Below are 12,765 nucleotides of genomic sequence, written 5' to 3'. Positions count from 1 at the left end.
TAAAAAGAGAAATTAAGATGCTCAATTTTTTTTTCCCACTCGGTAAGAATAAAATTAATTACTATTCCTTCACAACCTTTAATAATTAAATAAACTCTTCTTATGAAAAATCAATGAAAAAAACATATGATATAGAACCTAAAGTAACCCACAAAATAAAATATCTAAAAAAGTACAGAATATCAGACGAAGACCCAAAATAAAGTATTGAAAAGAGTCCAGAATATGAGTTACAACAATATAATTACCATGTGTGCTAATATTAATTGAAATGAATCAATGTGCCTATGAACATGTGTCATAATGTCTCCATATTTTAAACTCTAAACCTATCACTATGAAACGCAATCCCATATCAAAGCCCAGTTGGTAGAGCAGTCATTCTACTGACAATAAGTTTAAGTAATCAGGGAGATGGTTCCAGCAGCTCGTAGGATTTGTTGTTCAAGCTGCAATTTACCAGAAAACACAGGTAAAAATTAATAGGTTACAAACAAAATCATAAATTCTTGAATTTGCAAGAATATTTTGTATTAGTGTTTTGAAAGTAAGAAAAGATTGTATTTCTAAATCATTGATTACCTGGAACAGAAACGCCAGCTTTTCCATGAGAAGGTCATATTCCTGATTCAGTTCTTGCAGACACTGCAAGCATCTGCATTGCATTGACAAAGGAAATAGTGAAATGTTTTTACTCAATTGGATCTGGTGCTATGAGGGCATAACTTTTTAAGAACTTATTCAGAGAATGGAAAATAACAGTAATAATTACACAAAGTTGATGGCTTTGATCATCTGCTTACTCATTTCTCTTTTTTACTTCACAGCACGATCGAAATACTATGCAGACATTTTTCAGGCGCTGTGCCCCAACGCTGTTAATGCAAAAAAATCCTGGTAAGTAACTCTGGAGTGGTAGGTTGTAGAGTTTGAGAGCAATTTTTTTTAGGGTTATTCAGCTAGTGTGAGTGGGGCTACATCAGGCCTAACCGCCAAGGGCTAACCCCCAAGGACTTAGAGGGGATTTGATTCAGTGACTTCTCACCCCAAAGGCTCAGAAGGGATTTGATTCAGTGACTTCTCAACTGGTAGAGGTTTAACCAGAGGAAATAGAACAACTGAGTTAACTCTCACGAACTTTGATAACAATTTATAGCAGCAATTTAAGAAAAAATATATTTAAAAGAAAATGTTTTTAATCTCCAATTAGTTATCATAAAAACCCAATTGATTATCGTAAAAGCAATAAACTCATAATTGGGTTTTGACTATTAACCAATGCCGAGTCTGTTCTAACATTCCACTATAAAGCTTTTCTAATAATTGAAGGCAACGCAGAAACAAGATATAGTAAATAATTGAAGGAACTGCTACCCTTGAAACGGTTCAGGCAGGACTCAAGATTTTTATAGTTCACTGGTTCTCGATTGCTGCATGAAAACACTAAAAGCATTCAAAATTCGATGAAATTAAGTTTAAAACTTGATATCCGTACCAGGGGAGTGACTTGCTTTACAGCCCTGCACGGGGGGAAGATTGATATATTTGTGTTTATTTGATTCTATTAATTATCACCTCTTTGTCATGGTTGCACTCCCTAGCTCAGAATATTAGTCAGACAGTCTAAAGGGTAAGTAAATATACATTGATTTTTCCAAACTGCCCAGCAATTTCGACGATTCCTGAAAAAATAACGAAGTGACTTCTTGCACGAAATAAGGATTGCTTTCGTCCTGCAACTGCTCGTCTAGAAATCCCTGAAACGCAAATCCAAAAGTTTCATTCAGGCCAGCTACCATATCTTGTATACTTGAAGTATAATATTGAGAGTAGAACTATCATTATGTTACAAATAAAAATGCATCAGTTACTTCTTGAAAAAGTGTTGTGACAAAATTAACATGTTGTTGAAGGTGTAGCCTTCAATTCCGCGGTTAACGAACAACGCTCCATCGCGATTACAACAACAATAGAGGAGGTTAATAGTGCAATGATAGACTGCACAAAGTTGTTCTCATACTCATTCAAGGTTCTCACCACCCTTCACGAGGACACAAACATACAACACCTAGAGACAGAGATGCCCAAGCTACAACAGATATACGACGAAGTAAAAGGGACCGCGTTTCCCTTACAGAGAGGCTCACGAGGATACACAAGGCGAAAGCAGTCAAGGAGCATGTGGATGTTGCTCGGCATAAAGAAGTAGTTTTGAAGGCATGCCTACAGCCATGGATTGATGATGTCCCTGAACACAGCTGCTCATTCAGGTAGAATTGGGAGGTCTTCGCTCAAATATCTCTGCACCGACAGAGTGACTCGAGGGCGAGCGAGGATGTTTGCGCTGGAGGCCTGTTGGGCACGGGATCCCCCAATGGAAGTTTTGGGGCTTAGAGCCCAGATTTTGGTCAAAAAGTGTAATTCAATGTAAAGACTCCACATTTTGTGGGCGCGGAGCATGTAGGTTGTAAAAGAGTCATAGGGTTGTCCGCCCTTAATTTTGTTATTGTAAAGTCCGCTGTAGAGATATTTTATAAATAGAGCGAGGTTCTCAGTAGTTTGATAGCATAGTGGAAGATGGACATATGATATATGCAAGATAGATCTGAAGTGTAAAGTCTAGTTTTGGGTTGTAGAATAGGAGAAGGCTCTGCAGCTGAGTGCGCAGAGGCCTAGTAGTCCGCAGCTAAGTGCGCATACCCCTCGAGCTGAGTACGTAGGGCGAGTCGAGTCTGCAATAGTTGGAAGTAATAATTAAGAGAAGTTTCATATCATTTCTGCGTATTTATTTCTTGTTTTATGCACTGAATATATTGGGTATGAATTGCACTTCTACTATTTATATGATGCGCGAATGTATATAAATATGTTGATTAAGTGAATGCAAGATAAAATATCTGTTTACGCGAAGTTAACTAAGATCTCTTAAGAAGATAAGTAAGATATGTGGCGTAGTTTTGGGAAACACCGCAGGTTGCTGCCGTAGCAGTGCAAAATCATCTCAACCCCTAGTTAGGGCTGCGCGAAAGAAGATTGTAACACATCGCGAAGATATTGAAAAAAATAATAGTACGTGAAGTGACCTGTGCGAAGGTAGGCACAATTGGACTAAATCGACACCACAAACATCTCAAGGGTGTGGAAACTTGGTTTCAGCATCCCCCCATACTACTTCGGGTGAGACTTCAATGCACGCTCCACGGGCTGATGCCGAAACAATCAGTAGTGTAGGGATTTGTTTGGCTAAATAACTCTGAACCTAGGTAAAGCCCCCGTAAGCCAACATAGAGCATCCATAAATATATAATTAGATTCATCTACATATTGTTCTTCAAGTGCCATAAATATCGAATAATCATGATCTAATGCATCATCCTCATTATTGGAGGAATATTCACTATCTTCATGAGTATAAAAACTTTTCTTTCTATCAAAATTTCTTTTAACACTCCTCTTTGGAACATTCTTCCCTTTCTAATGATTTTCTTTATAAGGACATTTAGTAGCATAATGAACTACTCTTCCATAGGAGAAATATTTAAAAGAAATCTTACCTTAAACCTGCGAGTTTGTACTTGGAATTTCTTCATAACATTTGCTTCTTTTCATTTTAAATGTAACTTATTTCCTTAAGCTCTTCCTTTATCTTCCCTTTGTTTGTAGCTTTGAATGATACTTCTCTAATATTTTATATATGGACCCCCTTTTCTTATATCATAGGTTGTTAAAATCCGATGGAGTTGTTCAATAGTAAGATTATTCAAATCCTTCCTTTCTTCAGTGGAAGAGACTTTGGAATCGAAATTTAAGGTTAGAGATCTTAGAATTTTCTCAAAAATAGTATAATTGTTTATTTCATCACAAAGATTTTTCATTGAGTTAATTCTCTCTTCTACCCTAAGGAAAAATCTTGCAATACTTTCATCATCATGGATTCTAAGAGTCTCATATTGAATTCTAAATGTTTGAAGTTTAACACTTTTTACATTAGTGTCACCTTCATAGCTTTGGACAATTTTGTGCCATATAGCCTTTGTGGTATTCAACTGCATGACATTCACAAATTCAGATTCATCCAAGCTTTCCAAGATAGCATTAACTTCCTTCACATTAGTCTCAAGCTATTTCTTTCTTACATCATCTAAGGGGATGGATCTTGGATATTGATATCCATTGTCAAAAAATTCCCAAACATCAACTCCTAGTGCGTGCAAATATGATTTCATTTCAAATTTCCAAAATACAAAGTTAGTTCCATTAAAAAGAGGTGGCCTGACAAAAAATACTCCTTCTTGACCACTCATCTTGATGGATCTCCCTTTAAGCGATCAAGCTTCTTCTCAGGGACTTGTTTTGGTACCAATTGTTGGGAAAAATACTGGGAGGGGGGTGAATTAGTATTTATAACTCACTTTAACTTTTCATTTCTTATTCTGAATTTTGTGTGCTACTATTATTCATGCAAATAGCATTTGTACACAACCCTTATGAATACAAAAAAAATGTATATCTAGTTTACTTAATTTATCTTAACTTCCATTAGTGATTTGGCCTAATGAGTACATAATCAAATTACTAAGCAGTAAAGAGAAAGTAAATAAAAACACATGAACAACATAAATAAAACACTAGAATTTTAGGTGGAAACCCAATGTAGGAGAAAACCACCACCCCTACTGTCTCTTTCTTATTTCCTATTATATAAAGAAAATATTTATTGCATTTTGTATTGATGCAAACTCTTACTAGTACGCAGACATCGACCTGTAGGAGGATACAACCTCCACTTTTTCTTGATCTCCTACTAGAAAGGAGCTCCAACCCACTCATCTCATTTACTCGCTACTACTCGAAGGGAGATCCTACCCCTTACTTAAAATTGCAACCCTCACCTCCTTGTGGACCACTTTTCAAAATGTTTCAAACTCGATCCACGTATCCAATAATCATCAAACAACATATAGGCCACCTTTCATCATATTTTCAAACTAGACCCACACCAACAATAATCCAAACCAATATGACAAACTTAAATATTGAATCTGAAATCACTTAAGCACTATAAACCACCTGAATCTCTAAAGCAACAAATAACTAAATGCAAAACTCAACTAGAAAAAATAAACATCAGAATATGTACACAATTGTTCTTAATAGAACTTGCGTATATACATGCTTCGTCTACATAAAACATGCTTACGGATCTCAAATCACTAACCACTAAAAATATTGTCAAACTGAATTACTATAAAATTGAACAAACCACTAAATCAAGTACATTTTCATTCACTAAACCAATAAAATATCACCAAACTTTAGCATCATTACCCATCAATATTCCATTCCATATTCAACCCAATCAACAATGTGTGACATAGATCAACATGATCAAGACTTCATCTATAGACAATAGTAAACATAAAAAAATTCATCAAATGTCATCATTTATGAGTACTGCAAACCCTATAACATATACGTGACATTCATGAAATATATTGGTGTCTATACACAACTATCATGTATAACGCCCACTTATAGATCTCAACATACAGAATAAATTCACAGAATTTATACGAGACTACACAAAATTAGTATGTATGTGACTATCTAGAGACAAACTTGTGTACACATCTAAAAAATTTCATTGCAAACCTATCTTGCGAGAGACATGCCACTCTGGATGAATAATGTCATCCTTGTATTAACTCATGTACTGATTATTCATTTGGAGAGACTAATGAAGTGGCCTCCCCACTCTTGACCAAACGCCCATAGACATAGTCCACACTGGACGAACTTGGTTATCATATCATTTGTTATGTGTGCTCCATGATTATTTATTTCTTGTTTCATGTTGATGGTTTGTTGAAGTGTTGGTTAAGTATTCATATTGCTCATGATTTCGCATACAAATATGCGTAAGTAAAAGGTCCTGTGTAATGGATATTTTTGTTAGAAAATGTTCATGAAAATTTCGAGATGATTGTAAAAGAAGAAAAAGGAGGCAATGTTACCTTTCAAGATAATGCATCAACAATGATGGATAGAAAAGGAACATTTAATCATTGATAATGGAAAGAATAAAACTCAAAATTTCCTATATGTTGAATTTTTAAAACATAATCTTCCAAGTGAAAGTAAAATATGTGATAAAGGATATGATGAGATCCCTTGGTAAATATGGTAGAAATTTTGGACTTCGTTTCTTTATAATTTTAGATATAGGCCCTGTGGAAGTTAGGATTCCTGAATGCTCCAAGAATGTGCTTCAAACAACCTAGTTTTTCTTTTTAGTTATAACTTATTTTAGAGTACCTTTTGGACTATGAAAATTTCATAAATCCAAAGAGAGATATAGAAGTACCTCATGTAAAAATTTCATAATTGTATTTGAAAAATTGTATATGTGGCATGTTGTATAAGTTTGTTTGTGGGAAGAGGACAAAAACAACAAGTTTTGGGTGAAGCCTGCTCAATGAAAGAAAACAACAAGTTTTGGATGAAGCATGCTCATTGAAAGAAAACAATAACTTTTGGAAGAAGCATGCTAAATGAAAGAAAACAACAAGTTTTGGAAGAAGCATGCTCAATGAAAGAAAAAGTAGCAAGAAGAATGGGTGAAGGAAAAATCAACTAGCAAATTTAATGAAGGAAGAAGCAACAATAAGACTTGGTGAAGTTAGAAGCAACAAGAAAACCTAGTAAAGGAAGAAGCAACTAACAAAATTGGTGAACTTAGAAGTAACAAGTAGACTAAGTGAAGTAGGTTGGTGCTTATGAATATTTTTAATAGGGGGATTGGTGTATCTTGTATGTTGGGGCCTACAAATATTTTAGTAGAGGGGATTGGTGTGTCATGTAGGTTAGTGCCTATAAATATTGTAGTGGATGAGAATAGTGTATCTTGTAGGTTGGTTTATACAAATATTACATTAAAGTGGATTGATGTCTCCTATAGGTTGGTGCCCACAAACATTACAATATGGGAATTTGTGTGTGTTGTATATTGGTGCCTACAAATTTTGTAACAAGTGGTTGGTCCTATAAATTCTGTAACAATGGGTTGGTGCCTATAAGCATTTGTTATAAAGAAGTTTTAATTTATATTTTGTGACCCATATGTGATAACATTTGGCTATGTTTTATGAATGTTTAAATATGTAGGAAATTTTCGTGTAGTAATTCAACCTCACCCTACTACCACAACCACTCCCCTAGCCCCTGCATAATTGTGAATCTAACATATGTAGATGGAAAATGGATTGAAATTAAGATGTGAAAAGAGAAAACAAAAGGGAAAAGGAAATAAGGTTTTGACTTTCAAATTACAATGGTTAATGTATAACTCATTTCTATAATAAAAAAAAAATTCTAGAATACTTTTATTTAGCTCTACCAGTTGTGAAAATAACTACCAATTCATACTTATAATCCCATTTGTATGAGACCACATAGTGAGAAATAGAAAGAATATGATACTCATTGTAATTCCTTTTCATTGCAAAAGTTCATGAGAAGAATGAAATAAAAAAATTAAACTAGATCGATATCAATAATATAATATGGATAATGGGAAGGAGAAAAGTGAACTTCCCTCCCTTGAAATAGTTTATTCAATGTTGTTGAATAAATAATTTAGTCATAAAATATTAATTTTCAAATTTTGATATAAATCTATCATACATTTATCTATATTTGATTAATTCTTAATTTATTCTAATTTCAAATATTTGTTTTAAAAATAAATATTTGGGAGGCACATGACGTGCATGATGTAATGGCTGGGGTGGATGGCTTTCACACCCCACCCAAGTTTGAATCCTGCGAGGTTGCAAAATGTTGTAAAAAAAAATTGTAAAAATGAGATGGGTCCCGCCGAAGCTTACAAAAAAAATAAATATTTGAGATTTATTTTTAAAAAATTATAAATAAAAAATTATCACAATTCATTATAAATCTGTTCATCGTATAGAGTGCTTGCTCCAAAATAGTGAAGAATATCGCTATGATCAAAGTGCTCCAACATGGTCGAAATAGTGAAGGAAGGGTATCACTATAACTACAACTTTCTTCAATAATAAGATGATCAACTACATAGAGACAATTTCAACTTTGTTGGCTGGTTTGATCTATTAATATTCCCTTATGCCAATATGTAAGGTGCATAATCCACAACCACCACCTTTATTAATATTCCCTTATGCCAATATGTAAGGTGCATAATCCACAACCACCACCTTTATAACTTCATGATATACTCATTATTCCCATTTGGACGGTAGTGATTTCCTACCAGGATATTGAAGCATAAGGAGACGTTATTTGTTTGCGTCAAATAGCTGCTCTATGAGCTTTCTTTCTCGTCAATGTGCTTTAGGGTTTAATAGGTATCTATACATCAATTTGGATTTAATTAATTGTTTACTGGTTTATTATTTTTATTTTTATCAATAATTTTTTTTATTATATTTATATATATTTGTTTTGCTAAAACAAGAGCTTAATTTTTTATTTCTTTAAATTAAACATAATTTACAGAAATCTATCAATTTATACAAACACAGGAGAGCAGGTAATCCTGTCCAAGACTAAGATCCTAACACCAAAAAAAACCCAAAACCATGGCAAAACCTTCAAAAGCCTGCAAAAAACCTAACCAAAAGGCCGAACCGGACAAACCATTCCCTGTGGCTGAACAACCACAACCGTCACCCCGACCACCCAAAGAACCCAAAAGATAGAAAACGACAAGACACATCATCAGGGAACGGGGAAATGGCCCGTCGGGCCCCACTAAACATTACTCTACGGGCCTTTCTTTGTCGTCCATGTGCTTTAGGGTTTAATAGATATCTATTTGAATTTACTTAATTGTTTACTGGTTTATTATTTTATATATATAAATTTATTTTTAAATTGTTTTAAAATTTAATTTTAAGTCTATTTATATAGTACAAAAAAAAAATTGGCATAACAATAAATGTTTTTCAATTTGTATAATATTAGATGTTTTTCTCTCTATATTATTTCTGTAATATTTATGTGAAAGATATTTTTTTAGGATAGTAATAATACTTGAAATAATATTAACTTAATAATTTATTGTACAATTTCATAAAAAAAAATAAGTAAGTACACATTTATTTTAATCTTTAATTAATTTAATATGAAGATGATATAAATTTTTATATGCAATTATTTTTTAGTACAAAATTTATTAAAAATTTTATACTTGAGAGATTTGATCTTTTAAAAGTTTGATAAGTTTAGAATTAAAACACATCTTCATTGATTTTTTATAATATTATTTATATCATATATAAATTTCACATTTATGTATATTCATATTTTAAATTTAATTAAAATTCACATCACATATATCTACATACCAATATGCATAACATTTTTTTTTGACATGTTTTATAGTTTTATTTTTTTAAATGGTATAATCATAAAATAAATTATATATAAAAATATTATTTTAAATATTAATTTTTTATATGTTTATTAATTAAAGTGAAGTTTTAAAATCTCATAATTACTGATATGAATCGTTATAATTTTAATTTATATGATAGTATGGATAAATATTTCACATCTTTTTTGTTTTAAAAGTCATATTTCAACTAAACACAAAATGAATTACACATCTCATTCATATTAGCTTATAATACCAATAATATTATTTGTAAATGTTACTTGTCAAAAACCTCTCCATACAATAAATTATATTATAATTGAAGTTAAGCTTGTGTTATTTTCAAATATAATAAAATTTAGGATTATTAAAAGGAAGAGAAATATATTTAATTATTTTTAAAATATTCCATATAAATTAATGTTTCTGATAAATAATTTTTTTGATAATATTTAATTAAAAAATTATATTATGTTTTATCTAAAGAATAATTATATTATATTATATCTAAAGAATTTTGTAATGTTTGATGTAACTTAAATTTTAATGTCAATTTTAGTGAATTAAATTTTATAATATTTTTTTTATAAATTTAATAATAACTTTTTACAGATTAGAAAAGAATTGGAAAAAACAGAAAATAAGATGCCTAATTTTATATATTTTTTATTTTTTATCTAAAGAATAATTATATTATATTTTATCTAAAGAATTTCGTAATGTTTTATGTAATTTGAATTTTAAGATGTCAATTTTAGTGATTTAAATTTTATAATATTTTTTTTATAAATTTAATAAACACATTTTACAAATTAGAAAAGAATTGGAAAAAATAGAAAACAAGATGGCCAATTTTTTTTTTATTATTTTTTATTTAAAGAATAATTGTATTATATTTTATCCAAAGAATTTTGTAATGTTTTATATAATTTAAATTTTTTTATAATATTTTTTTATAATTTTAATAATAACTTTTTACCAATGAGAAAGGAATTGGAAAAAAGAGAAAATAAGATGCCCAATTTAATTTACTTATTATTTTTCCCCACTTATTAAAAATAAAATTAATTACTATTCCTTGACAACCTTTAATAATTAAATAAACTCTTCTTATTATAATTTAATGTCAAAAAAACATATGATATAGATCCTAAAGTAACCCACAAAATAAAATATCTAAAAAAACACAGAATAACAAACGAAGACCCAAAATAAAGTATTGAAAAGAGTCCATTCCAGAATATGAGTTACAACAATTTAATTACCATGTGTGCTAATATTAATTGACATGAATCAATGTGCCTATGAACATGTGTCATAGTGTCTCCATATTTTAAACTCTAAACATATCACTATGAAACACAATCCCATATCAAAGCCCAGTTGGGAGAGCGCTAATTCCACAGACGATAAGTAAGTTTAATTTATCAGGGATATGGTTCCACCAGCTCGTAGGATTTGTTGTTCAAGCTGCAATTTACCAGAAAACACAGGTAAAAATTAATAGGTTACAAACAAAATCATAAATTCTTGAATTTGCAAGAATATTTTGTATTAGTGTTTTGAATGTAAGAAGAGATTGTATTTCTAAATCATTGATTACCTGGAACAGAAACGCCAGCTTTTCCATGAGAAGGTCATATTCCTGATTCAGTTCTTGCAGACACTGCAAGCATCTGCATTGCATTGACAAAGGAAATAGTGAAATGTTTTTACTCAATTGGATCTAGCTGGTGCTATGAGGGCATAACTTTTTAAGAATTTATTCAGAGAATGGAAAATAACAGTAATAATTACACAAAGTTGATGGCTTTGATCATCTGCTTACTCGTTTCTCTTTTTTACTTCACAGCACGATCGAAATACTATGCAGACATTTTTCAGGCGCTGTGCCCCAATGCTGTTAATGCAAAAAAATCCTGATAGATAAGTAACTGTAGAGTTGTAGGTTGTAGAATTTGATAGCAATTTTTTTAGTGTGGTTCACTGATATTGGGTGGTCACTGCATCAGGGCACAACCCTAAAGCTCTCAACAACTGGTCAGGTACTCCTAACTAGCCACTTAGCAACCGGAACTTTAACAACTGAGCTAATAACCCTTGGAGGGTTTGATAGCAATTTATAATTACAATTTAAGACAAAATATTTTTAGGAGAAAATGTTTTTAATCTTCTATTAATTATCATAAAAACCAAATTGATTATCATAATTGATTAAAGCGATAAAGTCATAATTGACTTTTGACAATTAACCAATGCCTCGTCTGTTCTAACATTCCATTATAAAGCTTTTCTAATAATTGAAGGCAACGCAGAAACAAGATTTAGTAAATTATTGAAGGCAATGCTTGTGAGTTGGAGTCCAATCCTAAGAGATACCTTGAACTGCTACCCTTGAAACGGTTCAGGCAGGACTGAAGATTTTTGTAGTCCACTGGTTCTCGATTGCTGCATGAAAACACTAAAAGCATTCAAAATTCGGTGAAATTAAGTTTGAAACTTGATATCCATACCAGGGGAGTGACGTGCTTTACAGCCCTGCACCGGGGAGAGATTGATGTGTTTATTTAATTCTATTAATTATCACTTCATTGTCATGGTTGCACTCCCTAGCTCAGAATATTAGTCAGATAGTTTAAAGGGTAAGTAAAGATACATTGTCTTTTCCAAACTGGCCAGCAATTTCGACGATTCCTGAAAAAATAACGAAGTGACTTCTTGCACGAAATAAGGATTGCTTTCGTCCTGCAACTGCTGAAGCTGAGTGAATTGCTCGTCTAGAAATCCCTGAAACGCAAATCCAAAAGTTTCATTCAGGCCAGCTACCATATCTTGTATACTTGGAGTATAATATTCATGAGAATAGAACTATGATTATGTTACAAATAAAAATGCATCAGTTACTTCTTGAAAAAGTGCTGTGACAAAATTAACATGTTGTTGCTGCAGCTCGGTAATCGCCATATTGCAGTTTTCTTACTCAAACCTAGTCTTTACTAGAGAGCAAGTAATAGGCAATATTTATTATAGCTCACAAAACTTCTCAAACCTAAGCTGTAGATTCATTATTCATCCATTTATAGACACCATGAGGATCTCTGCCTCTCGTCAGCAGGCTCCGTTCGGTACCAAAATATTCCCTTTCCATTAATTCGAAGGTAAGGTTTTGTTTTCTATTACAGGGCATATTGGACCCCCAAAATTGCAGAACCAGGTCTGTGGTTGCCTTTATACTCGTCATTTTTAGGTTCATAGTATATGTTCTCTTTCCACTTGATTCATGAATATCAGTTATGTTTTTTTCCCTCAATAATATGTTCTTTTGAGAACATAAGGATAAGCAATTT

At 31.9% G+C, this 12,765-nt stretch overlaps 1 protein-coding gene across 1 annotated transcript; it reads right to left on the bottom strand.

The window, feature by feature from the left end:
* Nucleotides 1-398: 398 nt before the first annotated feature.
* Nucleotides 399-12,458, bottom strand: LOC149258921 (histidine-containing phosphotransfer protein 1-like). Its single transcript, XM_089442052.1, has 8 exons — nucleotides 12,323-12,458; nucleotides 12,075-12,205; nucleotides 11,798-11,866; nucleotides 11,247-11,318; nucleotides 11,022-11,094; nucleotides 1,645-1,757; nucleotides 583-655; nucleotides 399-449 (listed from the first exon to the last, which is right to left on the bottom strand). Exons 1-8 carry the CDS (start codon nucleotides 12,380-12,382, stop codon nucleotides 399-401), a joined length of 642 nt encoding a protein of 213 aa, XP_089298178.1. The 5' UTR covers nucleotides 12,383-12,458.
* Nucleotides 12,459-12,765: the final 307 nt, after the last annotated feature.

Source organism: Pinus tabuliformis, chromosome 6, assembly GCF_031772625.1.
Source record: "Pinus tabuliformis cultivar Carrire ecotype Pingquan chromosome 6, CPIR1, whole genome shotgun sequence".
Lineage (NCBI taxonomy): Eukaryota > Viridiplantae > Streptophyta > Pinopsida > Pinales > Pinaceae > Pinus > Pinus tabuliformis.
This window is presented reverse-complemented; position numbering and strand designations above follow the sequence as displayed.